Raw genomic sequence first — 22981 nt, forward strand, 5'->3', positions numbered from 1 at the left:
ATGCGGGAAGATGGCTGTGTAACCTTGGGATTAGTCACACACTTGTAGCAAGAACTACCTTAAAGGGTTGTTGTGAAGATAAAATAGAGGAGACCAATATAAGCCACTTGGGGTCCCCTTTGGGTAGAAAGGTGGGGTGTACATGAAATTTAAAAAAAAATTAAACAGAACAGCCAATATGTGGAATAGCTGATTATAATTTTAATGGGTATTTGGCAATATTAACCAATCATATTAATACTACTCAGCATTCATATTGTTCCTTCATTGTTTATAAATACATTTTATTGTAATCTTTACAACAATAATAAAAAGTTGGCCAATACTATTACTGCCATTTGACAGACGTGCAAAAAGAGACAGTTCGACCCTTTCTTAAGTCAATCAGCTTAGAAGGGTGTAACTCTGCTTAAGATCTTACTGTTATATAGTTTGATAACTTATTATTGTTTTACAGCATTTATTTTGTTTTGTTATATTTTTAGCCAATAGATGGCAATTTGCTCTAGGCTTCTTAGTGAGTTCAGGTCAGATCTAGCGAGGGGGACTCCCAGTTTGCTACACTGATTTCTAATTCTTACAATGACCCATTTCTATTACAGGTGTTGTGTAGCTCTTGAATTTAACTGCACTTTGGATTACAAAACAGAAAATCAATAAAATGTTAAGAAAAAAAAATGACCTATAAGCTTAGAAAAATTGCTTTCATAGCTCGTCCGAATACTACCGTGTCCTGTTCAGCTTCTTGTCAACTTATCTTTGCTGGTGCTCTCAAACCCCTGGTGGGATCTAAGGACAAAAGCATCCTTAGCACCACGTAGGATCTTGCACAATTGAGTCTTTCCCCCCACCCCAAAATAGACAAGCGGGCAGCATTTCCGACATAAACCTGTCTGTCAATGAAGCTGTTCAGTTGTTTTCCGCCGGGTAATGGCCTCATGCTTTATTCTTGTGCCAAAAGCTAAGCATGGGTATTTGCAGGATTGCGTGATCATATTACATGAGGGCCTTACGGGACAGGAATATATTGGATGCAGCTGATTTCTCGATCTGAGCTTTTTGGCACAGGCACACAACCTAGACCATGTTCCATGTTCCAATCCTCAAATGCAACATTCGTGGGTCTCGACGTTAATCAAAAAAGCTGCTGCTCTACACTAACCATGAAGAATGAAGTTCATGTGTATGCCTCTTCTGGAACAAGCCTGTCGTATGTCAATGGCTAATTAGCTCAATTTCGTTTGATGAAATGACTAATTTCTGTTTTTTGAGCTGCAGGAGAAAAAAAGAAGTAACACCAAGTGGTCCCAGGGTTTCTTCTAAAAGACTCTCCAGAATAATTTGATCTAATTAAGCTATCTGTCGTTGGCTGAATTGTCTGCCTTGGACCGTGGGGGAGGAGCAAACACAGGTACCTTTGCATGTGTTAATTAATGTAAATTACACACGTGTAAAACTTGACACTGTCCATTAACCTGCTCTGAAGGCCTGGATCCCAGTGGTATAGCATAAGCTTTGCAGGAAGAGAAGCTCAGGTTCAGTCTTTAACATCAGGGCTGCCAGCTCTGGGTTGGGAAATTCCTGGAGATTTGGGGGGAGGTGAAGCCTGGAATGGGTGGGGTTTGGGGGAGGGAACAGCGCTCAGCAGAGAATAATATCATAGAGTTCGTAATCCAAAGCAGCCATTTTCTCCAAGGAAACTGATCTCTGTTGTCTGAAGATCAGTTGTAATTTGGGGAGACCTCCAGCCACCACTTGGAGGCTATAGGAAAAGAGCCAGCCATGGTAGCCAGATCAAAACAAGAACAGAAACAAGAATCTCCTGTTAAAGAATATCCAACAGCTGGGCTAGGAAAGCCTCCATGCCAGAGTGAAATTCTAACGCATGACAAAGGTATGCTCTCATAGAGAAGATGAGAGCATCACTTTCAGTATACCATAACCCCAGCCAGGAAAATGGGCCACATCCACAAAATAAGAGCTATACACTCACAGCAATAAATCTAGTCTATGTATACGTACAATTTATATAATATCAAATAACACTTAGTTTTCTAAACATTTCTATTGTTTTCTGTTACCCTAACACAAGCAAAAATTTTAAATAAGGCCCACCTCAGCAGTAACTAGATCGGCTGGCCCACCCTGAATCCCAGCCCTACTCTACACTTTTGAAAGCTGCTGCCAATCAGAGACGAAAACACTGAACTAGAAGGGTCAGTAAGCTAGCTTGGCATAAACCAGCTTCATACGTAGTTGAAACACAGCCCACAGATGGTCGTAACTGCCCCGAGCTAGAGGGAGCATGTGTTTATTCCTTCTCTCCCCGTCATCTCCACTCAGCCAGCCCCCAAGCTTTCAAAATCCCAGCTGCTTAGCATTCAGCACTGGTGCTGGCTTTTGGCTTCTTCTCCACCCAGCTGCCTCACCGACCTATCTAGCTGCCCTCCTCTTGGGCCCTCTCGTATTTCCTGGGGATGTCGTCCCTCAATCCCAAACAATGTTTTCAAAATGGCAGGGCACATAGAGAATGTGTTCTGCATAAAAGAGGTAAAGTTAGTCTCCTGTGCAAGCACCGAGTCATGCTGACCTATGGGGGATGTCGCATTACGACATTTTCTTGGCAGACTTTTTATAGGGTGGTTTGCCATTGCCTTTACCACCAGGAAACTGGGTAGCCATTTTACTGACCTCAGAAGGATGGAAGGCTGAGAGCCAAGCTACAAGTGACCTCTGCTGGGCATCACATTGGCGATCACCAATTGACAAGTTTGAATGGTACAGAGCCATTCAAACATGGTGGTTCTTTGGATTTAAACACACATTTATTCGTTGCTATCCATTATGTCACGACGTGTACACAGCAACAGTCCTTCTGAGGACTGGTGATTGGTGAACAAGCCAGGAAATCAGGACTGGCTGAAGCTTCGTCAGTCTTTATTGTATCAGCAATTGGTGGTGGAGAGTGCCCTCAGGTCATAGCTGATTTATGGCGACCCCTGGTGGGATTTCCATGGCAAGAAACTAACAGAGATGGTTTGCCACTGCCTATCACTGCATAGCTACTCTGGCCTTCGTTGGAGGTCTCCCTTGCCATTACTAACGAAGGCCAACCCTGCTTAGTTTCTGAGATCTGATGAGACTGGACTTGCCTGGGCTCACTTGAAATTAAAATACATAATAATCACTTGAAATACCTCCAAATAAACCATGATATTAGACCTTGCAATCTAATGGCTAGTGATCCAGATTGAAGCAACTGGTGTGCAGGTAAACCGAGCTTATACTAGCATGCCTCATTGTCATCTTTACCTTTATGACGGCAGCAACAAATCTTGCCATTTGGAAAGTAATGAATTTATTCCTCCCTGCCAACAGTGATACCAGTTTATCGCTTCTCGGCCTTTTGGCTAAGATCAAGTGTGTGCGTGTGTGTGTGTGTGTGTGTGTGTACTAGTTTACCCTGATCTGACTTTCTCAGGAAATGAGATATAATGGTCCTCAGAAATCTTTTGAGCTCAGCCTCGGATCTTGGACACCAGAATGTGACATGGGACAAATTCTCACCGGACCTATAGTCAGAAGAGTAAAATCTTCCATTGAATGGGATTCCACTGAAGCAACCTTCCAAAATTGCAAGCGGCAGAATATCTATACAAGTGCCTTAGTGAAAGCCTTCCTGTGATACTAAGTCATTATATCAGTAAAGTCTGCTGCAAGTCAGGGGAGAAAGAGGTAACGGCCTGTAAAGGAGAGTTGTTCTCGAGCAGCCTACTAATCCAACATCACTGCTGGCTGAGCAATCTTTGTTTTACTAAAAGTTTGGCTGTGTGAAAGCCAAGGCTCCGTAAGTATTCTTCTGAGAATTCAAGGCTAGCCATTAATCCTAACACAAAACCAAGCCATGTTGCATAACTGAAGTGGCCCAGAGAATAATATAAGCTATGAAATGAAGGGGGGTGCATTTTTAGATACCCCCACTTTTCTCCTCATTGGAATACAAATGACTTACAACATCATTCTCTATTCTTCCACTGGATCTTCACAACTGCCCTATGAAGTAGGTTGGGCTGAGAGAGACAGGGCTGCCAGCCCTGCACTGAGGGGCAAGGATCCCTGGCTCCCAGCGGCCCCTGGCCCCCACCGCCGCTCAGCTGGCTGGCAAAGGGATAAAATGGGGGACTTACTGGTTCTTCCGTGCGATGCCATGACATCACCAGCAACACAACATCACTTCCTTTATGCCTGGAAGTGACATTGCCAGATGAAGCTCTGATATTTGGGCAAAAACCATAGAGTTTTTGCCCAAATATCAGAGTGGTTTTGGCATGATGACATCATTACTGGAAATGTAATACAAGCATCCACCCACTGTCTTGGCCCACCTGGTTGCCAAGGAAACCTGGCAGCCCTGGCACAGAGAAAGCAACTGGTTCAAGGTCACCTAGCAGATTGGGGAGGGAACTTGAACCTGGGTCTAATGTGACCCTAATGTAACACTCTAACCACTACACCACACTGGCTGTCTCTTTTTTTTAAAAAAATCCAGTTTTGTAGAGTATGTTGCACAATGGCCTTTGCAGTCTGCAAATTTTTTTTGACAAAGAAGTGCAGACAAAACAGAAGAAAGCCTTTGCTGATAGTTTTCCAAACACCTTCAGAATTAAGCAGGCACTGCAGCCTTATAAAAAGCAAATCCTTCAAGCTGTAACAGGGCGATAAAAAACAGGCCCCTGCGCTTGTGCCTCCACAAACACTCTTTGTAATTCGCTCACCCTCTGGTCTCTCTCCCTCCGATGGTTCTACTAACCAAGACAAGAGGTATTTTCTTCCCCAGTTTGTGTTGCCTGCAATGATGTACAAGCAGGAAAAATTAAGAGGAGATCTCTCCATTTAAAAAAAAAAAAGAATGGTGCAATCTAAGCAAAGCAATCTGGACTGGAACAGAGAGAATGGGAGTTTTCTTTTACCACAGGTATCACATCACAGTGTAGAAAGAACCAAAAAAGAGAGGGGGAGGGGGGGACAAAGGCCTTGAAGCCAAGCCAAACACAAAAACGGAGGATCACATTTCATTTTGCCGGTGGGAAATTGCACCCGCTTGACCCACAGTGTCAGATTCCAAATTCAGCTGCTGCACTGGTGTTCGAAGGGGTCACAAATCCTCCTCCCTCCCCATTGCCATTAATCAGAGAATTCATTTGGCTTGAGCAGGCCCCCTTCTGAAAAACCCAAAGGCCTAGCTAGGAACTTTAGCCATGTCAACCTGATCTGCTCTGTGCTGTGCCTCTCCTCCTCCTATTGTTTTTAATCAGGCACTGAAAAATCTGCCCAGGTGAAACTCCCACAGACAGATAAGAAGCCTGATTCACCTCTGGCTTGGTACCTGGACCACATTTACGTCACTGTGTCTTATATCCCTTTACAATTACTGCATATAGAACCTTATAGGAACAAACACAGAGAGGATAAAGGTTAATAAAGTTTGCGGATCCAAAGCCAGCCGTAGAACCTGCAACCCTCACCTACTTTAACTCTTGCTATACAATACATATGTAACTGTGACTATAATTTTTCAGTCTGCTCGAGATTAAGAAAGTTACTACCTGTATATGCTCATGCCCAAAGCTTCCAAGTAGAGCACAAAAGCCACATCGGCTGCAGAATCCAGCTTCTTAAGAATCTCAGGTTATCTTTTTAAAAAAATGTCTCTGGTCCTTTTGGATGCAAAAATATGCCTCAAAGGCAATACCTCAGAAACCATGGTTGAGGAGGAAGCTTCCTTGCCCCCTTCCTCCAAAGCTAGCAAACCCACAATTCTGTGGAAATAGTACTCTGCAGAACAAACGTACACAAAGATGTCAGGCAAACTTACTCAAACTTACTGGTGGCGAACATGCAATGCATGGCTGGGAAACTTCAACGGGTTTCCATAAAGTGGGCACCCATCCATTTTCATTAACAAATATGACATCTTCTTCTATACGTGCTCCACCGCATTCCTGCTGGGCTCTCTCCTCTTCCCAAACTCCAGCCTTTCCAGATGCTGCCCCCAAATCTCCAGGAATTTCTCAAGCCAGCACTGGCAACCTTATCAACTGAATCAAAGATCTGTCTAGTCCAGCAGTTCTTAACGGGCACCATATATACACACACTCCTCCCTGATAGAGCAATCAACAAATTTTGGATAGCATTCAGCAAACGGGGAGGTATTTGGGATTTTAGGCACCCCCTTTTGCTCACTTGTAATGGTTTCTGACTCCCAGTGGAAGAGAGTCCAGTAGCACCTTTAAGACTAACCAATTTTATTGTAGCATAAGCTTTCGAGAATCAAGTTCTCTTCGTCAGATGCATGGTACAGTTTCTGTACCATGCATGTGACGAAGAGAACTTGATTCTCGAAAGCTTATGCTACAATAAAATTGGTTAGTTTTAAAGGTGCTACTGGACTCTTTTTGATTTTGCTACCACAGACTAACACAGCTAACTCCTCTGCATCTATGACCAGTGGAAGAGAATTGTTTCACAGCTGCTCACCTATCTCTAAGGATAAAATCCCAGATTTCCACCGCAAACTTTTAAAACGATGGCCCTTAGCTAGTGGGATTCAAGTCTAAGAGCCAAGCCACAAGTGACACCTGACACAGGTTGGACACTTGTCAGCTTCCCTCAAGTTTTGATGGGAAATGTAGGCATCCTGGTCTTGCAGCTGTAATGGAGAGCCAAGCTGTAAAACCAGGACGCCTACATTTCCCATCAAAACTTGAGGGAAGCTGGTAAGTGTCCAACCTGTGTAAGGCGTCACTTGTAGCTTGGCTCTGAGCTGAAGATGTAAACAAACAACCATCAGGCACAAAGGACTTGGCAGATGTATGTCCACGATCTCTGTCTCTTACATGTATATCTTAAATATACCTATGGTACGTAACAAAGGCCCTGACCTGGATAGCCCAGGCATCAGCTCTCATAAGCTAAGCAGGGTCAGCCTTGGTTAGTAATTGGATGGGATACCTCCAAGGAAGACCAGGGTTGCTATGCAGAGGCAGGCAATGGCAAACCACCTCCATGAGTATCTTCCCTTGAAAACCCCAGCAGGGGTCTCCTTAAGTCAACTATGACTTGATGCCACTTTCTACCATCTGACAAAGGAAGCTTTGACTCTTGAAATCTCATACCCTGAAAATCTTGTTAGTCTTTAAGGTGCTACTGGACTAGAACCTTGCACTATAAATGAAGTTATCTTATATGAGGTGCTGTTTTTATGTCCTCATTGTTTTTGCATGTGGCTTTGGGGGAGGGAGCATTCAATGATAATGTTGCAGACTTGGTGGCCAGTAAGTGAAAGCCAGCATGGTGCGTATGTTAAAGTGCTAGGCTAGAATCTTCAACATGCAGGTTTGAATCCTCACTCCAGTGTGCAGCTTGCCACCTTGAGCCACTTATGCCCTCTCTCACAGGGTTGTTGTGAGGATCAAAGAGAGGAAGAGAAATCCATGTACGCCCTTCGCTCCTTGGAAGAAGGGTTGGGTAAAAATGTGCTAAAGAAATAGATTAAAAGTACTCCAATATCTTGTTTCTTAAAGATGCTTGAGCAAATCTAGATCTGGAGGAGTCAGCCTCCTCTGGATACAACTTTTAAAATACAACTTTAGTGTAGCATAAGCTTTCGAGAACCACAGCTCTCTTTGTCAGATGCATCTGACGAAGAGAGCTGTGGTTCTCAAAAGCTTATGCTACAATAAAGTTGGTTAGTCTTAAAGGTGCTACTGGACTCTTTACTATTGAGTAAATCTAGTTCGCTTCCAATGCTGGGATTGGGGGGCGGAATATGGGAAACCAAGATGGGAGTGTTCCATCTGACTCACCTGTATGCCCTTTTTGATGTACAAAAAAAGCATATGAACAGGGCAGACAAGTCATTAAACTAACACAGACATTTCTATTCACTTCATATCTCAGCACAGATTTGAACATGGATCAAGGCAGACGCTGACTCAACATTATTAGCTGCACTGGTGGATCTTACCAAAAGCGCATGGTATTATCATTATAAGAAGAAGCTTATTGGGTTAACTTTAAAAAAAAAAAAACACTGATGCATGTGATCCCTCGCTAGCCCACTGAAGTGGGTCCTCCTTTAAAAACCCCTTTCCTCTCTCACATCCCATCAAACCCAATTAGATTAGAGAAATTCCACTGGGATGGGGGGGGGTACAGGACGGATTTGATGACAGTAATTCAGCTCTTTTTAGTTAGAGAATGTCCCCATGAGTTGGAAGGGGAGGCTCAACAGAGTGCAAGTTCAAGCGATTTGATAACAAAAGGGGAAAGAGGAACCCGCCAGAGATGACGCACATTACAGTAATTCTTCCCATTCCTGGTGTGCTCTGACTGGGCTTTTTAAAAATACTGTGAAGAGCTTTTAGTGAATAGAATGCCTCTATTTTTAATAAACTGAAACAGCCTAAGAGTGTGCCTTGCACACCTAGGTCCCATCCCAAGATTATGAAGCGCAAATTAGCTGGAATATTCCCAACTGTCTTCGACCCTGAAGGTTGCAAACTACTGGCTAAAATGGTCACTTCTCACCCCTTATTGTATTACAGCACTATTCTGAAAGATGGGATAAAGAAGGGATAGTTCTGAAAGTTTATTTTGTTCCTTGAATTTTTACGGCCAACGTGTTTTTCGGCAAACGTGACCTCAAACAAAACAACGATTGACAGGAACTACAGTCCGCAAAATAATTTCTTAAAAACTGTTTCTGAAACCGATTTGGGAGCTTATGCTGAACACACCATGCTTTCTTATACTGAGTCTATCAAAGTCAGTATTGTCTACTCTGACTGGCAGCGACTCTCCAGGGTCTTGGGTTGAGGTCTATCACATCACCTATGACCTGGTCCTTGCGACTGGAAACCTTAGGGATCGAACTTGGGACTTTCTGGAATACGTAGCAGATGTTCAGCCAATGAACCACTGCGCCTACCCTAACCTGCAGATAATTCCTCCTCAGACAACTTGTGGTTTCTGAAATGACTTATTTGCCAGGCATTTTCAGTCCTCTTGGGAGCCAAAAGGACTAAATACACATTTGTTTGTTCATTTTTAAAGAAGGAATTCCCAGGAGATTCATGTTCAGGGTGTTTATTTGTCAAATCCTGTGGAGGGGTGGGGTTAGCTGCAGAATATACACACAGGTCTTCCTGAGCTTCAAAAAACTGACTGGAAACAAGACGGCAGTCATACACTCCCTCCTTTATTTTGCAGGGTATGTTTTCTTTCTTGCCCTGGTTTCTTTATTTATTTTAAAAAATTATACCTTGCCTTTCTCCCTCATTAGGGACACCAAGGTGGCTCACGGATAAAAACATAATAAACACACACCTTAAAAACAAATCAAAAACACATCATCAAAACAATTAAAACCAAAGCATACAACAACATAAAAATAACAATTGAAAAATAGGGTAGAGAGGCTGCAACAGGCTAGTCATGAAACAGTTTTGATCAGGACTACAAATCATGAATTTTACAATGTACTTTGCCGGGACCTCAGAGAGCTACTGCCCAATGGAACTGACAATATAGAGCTAGAGGGGGCATGGCTCAGTGGTAGAAAATCTGCTCAGCATGCAGAAGGTCCCAGGTTCAATCCCCAGCATCTCCAGTTTTAAAAGCTAGGCAACAGGTGATATGAAAGACTTACACACAAGACCCTGGAGGGTCATTGCCAGTCTGAGTAGACTATATTGACCCTGAAGGACCAAGCTTCAATCCTTGGCATATCCAGTTAAAAGCAACAGGTTTCTCTGCCAAAGAACTTGGAAAAGTACTCTCAGCACAATCAATACTGAACCACTGTTTCTTTGGTAAAAGACAACGTTAATATACTCCTACAATGAAAATGTTAGACTTTTTAAAAATAAAGCATCTGCCAACACTTTGTGACTGCTACAGGGATTTTGTCAAAGTGGCTGAGTTCTGACATAAAAGCTACCCATTAGGATCCAAAGAACTGTGAGCTTGGATAGGTGATAATCCTTTAAAAAGGATCCTTTAAATGGACACCAGGGACCATGAGTTTTAAACGGGCAGCTTTAAGAGATTTCACAGTCCCCTTCTCCCTCTCCCTTTCAGATCTTTGCTACTCACATCATGCCTTGCGGCCAGCCCACACAGATGTGAAAAGGAAGCTGATTATATAGGAATGCAGAACGAGAAGGTTTCGTGTGCAGTGCAACAGGGAGAGAAAAATGTCATGAATCATTCTGTTTGCAACAGGTTTCAGCATTATTTCCAGCAACCGGAAACAAACTATAGACTGAACACAGAGGGTGAAGTTGGTAATGTAGTTAGAAAGTATTTCAAGGGTTGGGCTTGGGGTGGGGACTCCTCTGGCATTTTCCCAACTATAGGTAAGGTTTTGAATGAATGAACAAAAAACTCACTGAGTTATTTGTGCAGCCTCTCTCTAAGGGTTATTCACACATTACTCAGCAGCCAACTAGGGTTTGCCACAAATGTACACTTGATGTCTATCCCAGCTCACAAGCAAGTACAGCTATAAGCAAATACGGTTTGTTACATTCACACTTGCAGTTTTTAACTACATGCTTCAATCTTTAGGTGTACATTTGAAATGCAAAACAGGTGAAGTACGTGCAAGGAGTTTAGCATCAACATCTGGAAGCACGGCTTGAACACAACATCGCAAGTAAAAAAAAGACCACTTTTCTAGAAATCATTGATCTATATGATTTTAGAAATTGGGGCTTAAGCTCTGTTTGTTTATTGATTTACTAGTGATAGAATGTTCAATCTTGCTTAAGCTTTTATTAATCATTAAAAGAAAGCACATCGCTAGCCCTTATAGTTTTGAAGGCAAGTCGCACATGTGGCCGAGGTCTTGTGAAATCTCAGAACGAAAGAAGAGCCCTGCTGGATCAGGGTCTATCTAATCCAGTAGTATCCTACTGTGAACAATTATGATGATGCTTCTGGGAAACCCATAAGCAGAGCAAGGAAGGAATACCAATTTTCTGCCATTTGCCTGTCAGGAAGCGGTATTCAAAAGTACACTTCTTCTGAGCCTGAAAATTCTATATAGTTATTGCAGCTCATACATATTGATAGACCTCTCGTACATGAAGTCGCCTAGTCCCCTTTTCAAAGCATCTAAGCTAAAAGCCACTGCCGCATCTTATACCAGGAAGTTCAATAAAAGAAGCCAGATGGGACCTGAGAATACCCTCAAACAGAGAGCTGTAGTAGTATGAATTTGCTACATAAGCATCTTTCATCCAATTTCTGGAAAGAAGTGCCTTCAGCAACTTGCTTAATAGCTAAAAGGGCAATGCCTCTCCTTCGCTTAGCTGTTGCCCCACCTCTTAATCATTGCCAAATACAGCTGGGTTTGGCCCCTGTAATAAAATAACATATTGCATTACTTCTCGATAGATGGATTTCCATAACTGAAACCAGCATGCGCACAGGAACTGAGGCGAGAAAGCAGTATAATTTAGTAAGGGTGTAGAGTGAAACTGGGTGTTGCAATAGTAAATCTTCACTGATACTGACCTATATTCCTACTGCCTCTATTCTGTAATAATAACCATGGTGAAGAAAACAGTTTTTATAGGAACACGCACTCTCTGAAGCAGACGTTGAAGACCCACCAAGAAACTCTGACTGAACTCTGGCTACATCCCAGCAATACTCTACTCTTAAAGAGATTTGGGTTTTTTAAAAAAAATATTAAGGAAACACCATGAAAACTTCCAATCAAATATCACAGTTAGGGCTGCCAACATTAAAAATGGTCCCTCTAGACGTCTCTTTAATAGCCGTTTGATCTGCAGCAATCATTTCGCTCCATGCTGTGAAAAGCCTCTACTGCTGCATATCATTAAAGGGACACTTACCATCCCCTTCTTTTCACAACCCAGTAGGCAACCTTAACCCCAAGGGTCAGCCCCTCATCTTAAAAGCAGCTGTCAAGAAACATGCCTCTTGAAATTTAGTTTCTGGAGAGGTTTCTTTTCCACAGCACCCGTGCAGACTGTCTGCTTCGCCTGGTGCGCACACCTGAAACTAGACATGGTGAGTCAGAGACCAGATGACTCCAGGGCACCAATAGCAGCCTCCAGCTACTTATATAAGCTCCTTTGGACTCTGGCCTGTGTGTCAGAGGCCTAGAACAAACTTGCCTCAAACCTCCCACATTCCTCAAGCTGTCAGCCACTCCCATCAACCTTCTGCCTAAACCCAAAACTCCCCAAAGGCCAAGATTGCCCTGAACACCTGGACTGAAACCCCATTCCCCATTTAAGCTTTAGTTAAAAAACTCAGAAACAGATGTACTTAAACCTCTCACTCTGTTGCAGGTTCTAAGCCTACAACAAAAGAAAGCTGGTCACTTTTGGTAACACACTGCAACTGAGGGCCAAGCTACAAGTGACGAATGACACTGGAACAGCAAGTGTATTTCTCCCTGTTCACTTGCCCTCCACTCAATCCACTTGCCGTTCAAGTGTCATTTGTCACTTGCAGCTTGGCCCTGAGTGAAGAGAAGTGAAGACCTGGGGAAACTGGGGTGTGTGTTTGTGGTGTGTGTGTGTGTGTGTGTGTTTGTGGTGTGTGTGTGTGTGTGTGTGTGTGTGTGTGTGGCTTTTCCTGTTTTTTTCAACTTGTGTTTCCATTTTTCTGACAAAAACGGGGGGGGGGGGGCATTTGGAGAAGCACTGAAACAGAACTCTCATGAAAAATGTTCTCTTTTTGAGTAAAATACTTCTTAAGGGCAGTTGGTTTTTCACAGACAAATTGAATAGCATGAAAAAGTCTAAGGATTTTCTCAATTTTGGGGAAATTCGGGGAAGAACTTGAAAATAAACTTTTAAACTGTTGACATATACATTTTAAAGAATTTTTGTTTAAATGTAAATAATTTGGCCATAATTAATATGCTATAACGTGTTTAATGATAAAACATTATTAAAGAGTTCAGTGTTTTCAGTGTTACAATGTTTAGCTTAACATCCAAACACCATGACCTACCTATTGTGACTCTATGAGGGGGTTTATGTCCAAATAATATATTTTACTTAATTTACTACATACTGTTTTCTATCTCCAACCTTTCTTTTTCCTACCTCTCAGATGGCAAAAAGTAAAGATGGAATTTTATATGCTAACCAAGTTAAAATGATGCATTCCATGTTATTCAATCAGTAAAAGACATTTACATTAGATAGGAAAATAAATATTATGCACATTTCAATTTTCCTCAAAAAATCCATTCCCCACCCACCCCCAAAATACCCAGTAAAAATGGCTTCTTCTGTGCCTTCAAAATTTTCAGAAATTGTACATCTTTAGCATTTCCTCATGTTTGTACTGCCTGGTTGTACTTTTAAGGGTTTGAAAGAAAAATATATGTATATGTATGATTATTCCATGCAAGCCAAGCATAAACAGGCTTCTGAACATATTCTTCATTCAGAACTAACTAAATTAAAATAATAGTGAGAGAGTTCACCCTTGTATATGACCACTGAACAAAACAGGCTTAGAAGAGTATAATTCTACTTAAGAAAGCACTGTAGAAGTACACCAAAAATGACCACATAGAATATTCTTTTGATATACAGGCTAATCTTTCAGGAATTATTTCTCACTATTATAACTTCTAAATTTGGAGAAATTTTATTTGTATGCACAAGGGCAGGATTACACTCAAGCAAATCAAATTTATTTTTATCCATATATCATACCTTTTAATCTGTTTCATATTTCTTCTTGTATACATAACAGAATCTGGTTACATAAAATCTGATAGATAAAAAATATTTCATTTCAGCTCCTTTTTTATCGTGAACAGAAATAAAAGGCACGACAGGTCCTGCCCACAAAAATATCGTCTAAAAATATAGCAAGGAATATTAAAGTACATAAACAGTTTTACCTGGGTTTTTTTTCTATTCGTTTCTTCCTTCAGCTGTGATCTCACAGAAAAATGAAATGGCCCAAAGTTCATAAAAGTTTGATAAAACTGTAAATGCATTTACCATACTTTTTTGCACGCTTTCTCAGGAGTCCAACAAAGGCTGGGGTGGTAAACGTACATTGGCTAGGGAATAGATGGCCCTGAACTCAGAGGTTTACTTCTAAGCAAGTAATTCTTTGCACATTGCACTTCTGAAAATACATTCCTTCATTCTGCATCCTTTTTCCTTTAGTAATACTTCTTTATTTTTATGCAAGTTTATGTTGAATAAATTAATTGCTATTATCAACTCAAAGTCATAATGTTAATCAGCTAAGATTTCTTTAATTGAGTGCCAGTTCTAATTGTTATACTTAAACCAATTTAGGGCTCAGAGGTTACAGTTGGTTAACTGTAGTTTAGTTGATTAATTAGGGTTGTTCCAGCTTTTTAAAAATTTGTGCTGGTATTTAAAAAGATATATTTTTTTAAAGGATGTTTTGATTTGGGTGTGTTATTGCAATGAAAAACGGGGACGCAAAATACTAAAATGATTTTTTTTTGCTCTCACAAGTGCAACAACTTTTGTTTGTGAAACTGTAAGTTTCCTTATGATTTCCACAAGTATCTCAAAAAGGCACTTGAGGTTTTATGGAACTTCATGTGCAGTGCAGCAGAGTTACTCCAGTCTAAGCCCAAAGAAATCAATGGGTTTAGAACGGAATAACTGTTAGGATTGCACTGTTAATTTGATTAATCACTTAATTAAGTTGATTTGAAGATTCTGCATTAGGTCAAGAGTTCAAACTGCAACACCTCTTTTTCACTGCATAAAGAAACAAAATAAAAATTACAATGCTTCGGGGAGTTCCTCCTTTTTCTGAGGCTGAGACTTCAGCAGTAGAAGAGCAAGCTCACAAAACCTTTGCTCATCAGTAGCATGACAGATTTATTTGAGGTTTAATTTTCTTCACCTTGCAGCCATCTGTAGGAAGCTTTACTCACGCTGGCAGCTGGGTTTTTCACTGTGGGAAAACTGACAGTGCGTATCCTTCGTGCCAGTTGCTGCCCCTTGCTCTTCCGCAAGTAGTAGCAAGAGATGGAAGGAATATATTTCTTGACCCTCCTATTAACTATTTGCACATGAAAACATAATGATAATTCTGTACTTCATTCAGAGGGTGGGAAGGCAGCATAGTATAGGCCGATCTTGTCAGATCTTGGAAGCTAAGCAGGGTCAGCCTTAGTTGGTACTTGGCCGGGAGACCACCAAGGATGACTGGGGTGGCTCTGCAGAGGAAGGCAATGGCAAACCACCTCTGCTCCTCACTTTGAAAACACCTTGATGGGTTCACCTTAGATCAGTTGTGACTTAATGGCACATGCATACACATAATTTATCCAGAAACAAACAGTTAAGTTCCTTTTATGCCCATATATCTCATGAAAAGGCTTTGGAGCAGCAAGCAGTCAGCATACCATGCTATGCCAGCAATCTCCCACATTCCGCCCAAAGGCACTATGGCACCTGCTGATCAGTTTCCGGGTGCATAACCGCTTCTTCCCCAAAACATTTATTTCATGAAGCAAAGACACTACCCCTGGTTCTCTTCCATATCACTGTATCAGGGGGTGCTTCAGAAGAACCCAGGAGGCATCACCTTTGCCAGTTTGGTGTAGTGGTTAAGAACGTGGGACTCTAATCTGGAGAGCTGGGTTTGATTCCCCACTCCTCCCCTTGAAGCCAGCAGGGTGACCTTGGGTCAGTCACAGCTTCTAGGAGCTCTCTCAGCCCCACCCACCTCACAGAGTGTTTGTTATTGTGGGGATAATAATGACATACTTTGTAAACCGCTCTGAGTGGGCATTACGTTGTCCAGAAGGGCGGTATATAAATTGAATGTTGTTGTTGTTGTTGTTTGAGTCCACAAAGACCACTCACACAGAAAACCCCACTTAAGTCATAGGAGAATGTTCGGGTTGCAAATTTCCACTCTTTTGGAACATGGGAGGTCCCAGCACCCCATGGCAGCCATTTTGTGATGCCAATTAACCTTCTTGTGACTGTGTCCACTACTCATCCTCAAAAATTTCTAAAGTTCCCAGAAGGTCAACTAGATCGGCGACTTTTACTAGAGTCACACATGTTTCCTTAACATCTCTGTGTGGAAATTCAATTAACTCCCATGAACAAAAACGGACTCTCTCTATGCAAGAGAATAAGCTGACACAAACCTGACACATGCAGAAGCTCAGTGAGGGAGCATTTCAACATCCCTGGACATTCATTAACAGATTGAATGGTTGTATTACTTCGGGGATACAACAAGGAAGAGAAGAAGTGGAAGAAGCACAATCGTAATCACAAAATACAAATATATTCCACAAAATTACAATTGCAAACTCCACAATCCTAATACCATAAACGTCCAGAATCACAATCAAAGTAAATCTTTCGCTACAGTAGGTAAATATAATGCAAAAAGTTCAAGCCGTAATACATATAGGGCACTTCAAAGCAGTTGGCTGTGTAGAGGTACCAGTCAAGAGTCCAATTAAAGACCAATCATGGTCGTATCAAGTAACAGTGTGAATGCGTATACAAAAGGCAGTGCTGCAAGCAGATAATTGGTGAAGTAAGTGGATGGCAACGAGTATGAGCCGGCAGTCTTTCTTCGCTCGTTTCAGACTGCAATGTCTTTCTTCAGGCCACCATATATCAAGGAAAAATTTCCAATCAATTCAATTCCACCAAGGTACCGCATCCATAATTCCATAAGTTATCCAGTGTTTTGAAACGAGCGAAGAAAGACTGCCGGCTCATACTCGTTGCCATCCACTTACTTCACCAATTATCTGCTTGCAGCACTGCCTTTTGTATACGCATTCACACTGTTACTTGATACGACCATGATTGGTCTTTAATTGGACTCTTGACTGGTACCTCTACACAGCCAACTGCTTTGAAGTGCCCTATATGTATTACGGCTTGAACTTTTTGCATTATATTTACCTACTGTAGCGAAAGATTTACTTTGATTGTGATTCTGGACGTTTATGGTATTAGGATTGTGGAGTTTGCAATTGTAATTTTGTGGAATATATTTGTATTTTGTGATTACGATTGTGCTTCTTCCACTTCTTCTCTTCCTTGTTGTATCCTTGAATTGGAAGTGGAACTCCCCCTCCCGTTTTGCCTTGGTTGTATTACTTCAGCAGAAGAGTTGAAAAAGCAAGAAGCTTTTCCCGGTAGAATTCCTATGGAGATCTGACATTACCTCCACCTCAGTTAAAACTGGGATTGGCTAGCTCCCTACAGACAATCAAGGAACACCCCTCTTTACAAATTCACGCACATTATTCAGCTTACTAACTATACAGGTGCATCAGCATTTGGGAACAGCCACACCCACTATTTGGACTGTTTACACTTCGGACTGGATCAGGTTTTCATCTGAGTTTTGCAATACACCTGTCTCTTGGCAGGCACAGCTGTCTAGCCTCTTACCCCTCCACCACTCTGTTTGTAACTTTGTGTGTATATAATTATCTTGCAGCACCCTCAAGACTAATAAGCTTCACTTCATCAGATACATGAAGTATCACATCCAGTTGGCCTGGCCAAGAGATACAAACAAGGTGGGGCACAGCGACATAGATCTTACAGATAGTGAAGACCTGGTTTCCCAGGACAAGACACATTGCATTACGGGGCAGAGCTGAGATGACTGAAAAGACCCAGTCAGGGGCAAATAAGTCCATTCATGGACAGGCCAGTCTCAATGAGATTTGACTTTGCACTCTGCCACAGAAGATTGCCTGGGTGACCTTGGGCCAGTCACACACTCTCAAGCTAACCTACCTCACAGGGTTGTTGTTGAGAATAAAATGGAGAGGAAAATGGTGTAAGCCACTTTGGGTCACCATTGGGGAAAGAGGCAGGGTGTAAATGAAGTAAATAAATGAATTAGCAAAGTAGGACGAATATGAATACCGTACTTAAGCCTGTAAGGCGGACCAGGTTTGGGTTTGCAGGGAGCTAACCATCCCAAGTCCCTATTAAGCCTGGATAGTATCAAAATTGCAGACAATTCAGCGAGTTCTTGTTGGAATGTCCCTTTTAAAGGTTGTACAACTTCAGCAGAAAAGAAAATGTTTCTGTCCATTACAGAACATACAGGGAGATTTAAATGTTCTCCACTGCTTGTTGTGTGTTTCCATTTTTAATATCCCATTGGGTCCATTTGTTCTGTTGTACAGAGACTGTCTAGGCTGGTCAATCGAAGTAGCAGAAGGGCACTGTTGGCACATGATTACAGGAGAAGGAGCCCTTTACGGTATGGCTAAAAGAGCTGTGATAATATGAGGACAGAATTACCACGAGGGTTGGATGGCAGGGCTTGCCCATGGCTTTCGTATTTCCGGTGGATGGACTCAGCTACCCCTCTGCAACTTTTATACATCTCTGGCCGTTGAGTCTACTACCGTAAAGCACTCAACAACTGTGCTTTGGCTCACAGCAGCTTGCCAAATGAATCTTGTTCAAGGGCCGTTTCCACACACGTTGAATAATCCACTTTCAATACGCTTTAGTGCACATTTGTAACTGATTTTCCATGTGTGGAACAAAAAATCCACTTCTAAAGGATAACTAAAGTGCATTGAAAGTGCATTATTCAACGTGTGTGGAAACGGCCAAGATGTCACAAGATTTTTCGCTGTTTTGGCTGCAACAAACTGACAATAATTGCCTGCAGGACCAACAGAACTACAATATTGTAAGAGGTTTTTTGCTTCCCGGAATTGTGGCCTGCTTGATTAATCCCACAAGTTGTAGAGCGTTTCCTGGCCTGCCTCAAGGTTGAAGGTGCCTAGTTGCACACACACACACCCGCCCCCCCCCCCACCTATTAAGAACTCCCTGAATGTGCAGAACTGAACGGTTAAGACTAGACATTTCCTTTGCATGTTATCTTTCTGTGTGCACAGTGGTTTTACTGGGAGCAGTGGAAGGAGACAACGAATCATGCAATTCCCTTCCACCGCATCCCCTGAAATACTCCAATACAGAAAAGACATGATCATTTGATTCTGCGGAATGTATAAAAGCGGGCCTAAAAAAGCCCACTCGGACCTAACTTCTTTTCTTATGAATATCCAGATATCAATCTCTGCCAAAGCATTTTGAGGAAATAAAATTCTTAGGAAACAAAAACATGCTAACAGAATTTTTTTTTAAAGTTGTGAAAGAGTTACAGGAAGGGGCTTCGTCTTACAGATTGTTCCCTTTCCAAAGCATTTTTATGTGTTTCTTTGTAAATGATTTCATTTATTGCCATCCGAGGTATTTGATGTTGCTTAATGGTTCTATGGCCCTGCCTCAAATCATTGACACGAGGCAAGAAAGAAAGAAGGAAAACCTGCTGGAGATGTGGAAGATTGTTTTCTTATACGTAAAACGAGTAACTTCACTACCTAACAGGCAGTGATCGTGGAAACTTTTAAATATTATTTTAATCTAACAGGCTGACCCCCTCCCCCCACCCCGTGCAAATAATCCAAAAACCTTCACAGACTGAGGACTCAAGGCAAGTTAATATATCTCACATCAGTTTATTTTTATTTATTTAGAACAGTTATTAGCTGCCTTTCTACCTGCAGGAACTCAAAGCAGCTTACAACCAGACTTTAAAAAGTGCTTCTTTACTCAAGGAGAAATTAAACTGTAGAATTCACTTTCAGTGAAGGTAGTGATGGCCACAAACATGGATGGCTTTAAAAACAGATTAGACAGATTCATGGAGGAGAGGTACCCCTACGGTTGCCAGGTCCCCCTACCTCCCCAGCGGGAGACTGGAAGCCTGGCACCTACCTTGCCTTCTCCAAGGTCCACTTGCACTCTGCCAGGGGCGGGGGACTGATCCGGGCTGAATTGGGCCTGAAACAGCCTAGATCGGGCCCAAAACGGCCTGAAACATGCTGCTACTGCATGAGGGAACACTCCCTGACCCGGCAGCAGCCAAATCCTGGCCGTTTCAGGCCCATTTCAGCCCACAGGAGTGCGCAGTGCCAGATTCTGGCCATTTCAAGCCCGAATTGGACCGAAATGGGCCACAAATGGCCATAAGGGGCCCAAAACGGCCAGGATTGGGCCCAAATTGGCCTGGAATGGGCTGCTGTCATGCGGGGAAACAGTCCCCCGTGCTGCAGCAGCCCAATCCTGGCTGTTTTGGGCCCGTTTCAGACCATGGGAGTGCGCAGGGCCACCCGGGAGTGCACCGGGCCTCCCAGGAGCATGCCCGTGAGGCCCGTACCTCCCCGCCAGCCAGGTTAGCAGGGGCGAGGGTTGGAGGATGGGAGCGGTGGATCCTCCACCCCCAGTGGGGGACTGGCAATCCTTGGTCCACCCACCTGTGGCTACTAACCATGGTAACTAAGACACAAAACCTCTGAATACCCGGAAGCAACAGCTGAAATACTAAGAACAATTGCTTGAATGTAAGCTCCAATAAACAAAGCAGAATTTGCTTTCGAGTAGACCTAGTCGGGACCATTTTGAACATCATAGGAAGGCCTCTATGTCCTGTTTATTGAACCTCCAGGGGGACTTGTTGGTGACTGTGTGATACAGGATACTAAACTAGATAACCCTCTAGTTGGATCCAACAGGGCTCGTCTTATAACTAAACAGTTTTTGCTTGAAATGTTTTAGGGCATGCCTTTCTTTCTTCCTCCCTCCTCCTCATTCTTTTAAGAACAGAGAGAGCATCATCTTGCTCAGGTTGTCTTGGATACAGCGCAGGGCCTTGTTGTGATGTCTCGTGAACTCGCTCACAAGAAAGCCTCCATTAAGAAACAAGTGTTTGATAAAAAGTTACATTCAACTCTGTACAGTTGTCAGGCTTAGACCCAAACATCTATTAAATGGGCCTTCGGTATTCAGCCGTTTCCACACATCCTTATAGGCACAGCCCACCCACAACACTCTGGCAGCTTTTCCTCAGGCTTCCTCATGTCTACATTTACAAAACATATCTACATTCTCTGTTTCATTACCAGAGAAGATACTGGAGACTGAAGAATGGATTCAAAAACTGTTATACATGGCGGAGATGGACAAAATGACGAGAAAACGGAGAGAACAAAACTCAAAAGAATTTCAAGAAGACTGGCAGAAAAAATGAATGGGATGTAAAAGGGAAATTAGTAATCTCTGATAACTACTGAAAGATAGATATTAAGTGACTTTACCTGTAATCAAAAAGATTAGATGTAAATTAGATGTAATGATCAGGGATAGAACGGTTCTAGCGCTGTTGGAAGTCAAAATAAAAGGGGGGAGGGAGGGGTGGGGGCATACACAAGTTAAGGGAAGAATAATTAATATTTTTATATTGGATGTATATGCTAACCTACCAAAATAAATACAAAAATTTATTTTAAAAAATAGACTGTTTCATTACCTAATACATAGATCCCTCTTCTCAAAACATGAACCAGTCAACAATTCAGCAAGTAAATGTATTAAGCTGTAAATCAATTTCATGCAAAGTGCAAAGTGCTAACATACTAAGTAGCAATAAATATATTTTCTCAAATTACATACAAATAATACAAAGCATTAGTATATACACATACTCCCATCGGCTGTTAGAGTAAAGAATTGCACATAACCAGTATCATCTAATCATAACACGCCCGGAAGGATAAGGCTGTGTGAATCTCTGCAGAATGCAAGTCCCTTTCCAAGGTCCATGGTGTTCACAGTAAGACAAGTGATATGTTTTCCAAGTCTCAAAGAATGTAATCCTCAATTCAACGGTGCTATATAAGGTCGGTGTTGAAAATATCCTACTTTATATCTTATCCAGGACGTTTAATTAGCCTAACAAAATGCCAGCAGGAATTGTTTCGCTTATTCCAAGCTTTCTCAGGGGCTGTAATTAATCCAGTTCACACATCTAGGTTTCGGACGTGCATGGAAGGAACGTGACGGCTATAATGTCCGTACTTTGGCATACAAACACTTAAAGCACTCTGAAGAATCTGCCCATCTTCACCCACTTCCTCCCCCAAAGTGCTTTCCGTTCAGCTGCAGAAGCCTCCTTGCAAAACGAACTGAATGCAATCGCACATGTGCCAAGTTTTTTTAAAAAAAATTGAAAGGGAGGCGGGCGATTTCAGGCTACGATGAGGAAAGAGACCGACCTCCCCTCCAAAACTATTTTTGTTAGGGACTGTTTGGAGGCTGTCCTGCGACCTCACAGTGCAAGGTAAGCACTTGTGGGGAGTGTGTGTGGAGGACGAGTTGTTGGAGTGACTCAGCAAAACACACTCCAAGAGTGGGAAAAGGGCAGGAACGACGAGTGGTGTGGAAATAGCCTTAGTAAGGCATGTCAAAAGCTTCACAGAGGATCTTGCTTTGAAAAAGGACTGCCTTGTGCCTTTAATCTCACTATGGGGATTAGGACATTTACAAGAGAAAAGCATCATAGTACATGTACTCAGAGCACAGTACCTCTTTGCAACCTTGACTCTACAGCGGGCCTTTGGACCTTCTGGAAGCTCCCCCTTTCCTGAAATATGAAATAGCACATAGGGAAAACCAGGCATTGGCACACTGAGTCTTGGCACCAGCGATCAACAGTCAGAAGATTTAGAACTGTGGTTACGTTTGATGCCAAGGATCTCAAGCAGCAGTACTCAACCGCAGTAGTAAAAGTTCCAGAGGAATTAGCCATGTTCGTCCGTAGTTGCAAAATAGTAAAGAGTCCAGTAGCACCTTTAAAACTTTCGAGAACCACAGCTCATGCATCTGACGAAGAGAACTGTGGTTCTCGAAAGCTTCTGCTACAATAAAGCTGGTTAATAGTAAAAGTATTTCACTTTGGCATTGTCTGTACTGCTAATTCCAATTACCCTACACTGGCCACCAAAGATATTCCAGATATAACTTCTGCAGAACCCATTTCAGCTTGGCAATGCCCGTATCAAGG

The 22981-nt window shown here is 42.3% G+C and overlaps 1 protein-coding gene across 3 annotated transcripts in view; it reads right to left on the reverse strand.

The window, feature by feature from the left end:
• The window catches only part of CMIP (c-Maf inducing protein), a 216633-nt gene that overhangs the window by 151924 nt on the left and 41728 nt on the right, over positions 1-22981 (reverse strand). Inside the window, exon 1 of one of the 3 annotated variants that reach the window (XM_055000399.1) lies at positions 11926-12062. The exons of the other annotated variants lie outside the window; for them this stretch is intronic. Coding sequence (XP_054856374.1) covers positions 11926-11928 — 3 coding nt within the window. The 5' untranslated portion in view covers positions 11929-12062. Of the gene's footprint in view, positions 1-11925; positions 12063-22981 lie in introns of those variants that run through there. 3 annotated transcript variants of the gene reach the window in all.

Source organism: Eublepharis macularius, chromosome 16, assembly GCF_028583425.1.
Source record: "Eublepharis macularius isolate TG4126 chromosome 16, MPM_Emac_v1.0, whole genome shotgun sequence".
Classification (NCBI taxonomy): domain Eukaryota; kingdom Metazoa; phylum Chordata; class Lepidosauria; order Squamata; family Eublepharidae; genus Eublepharis; species Eublepharis macularius.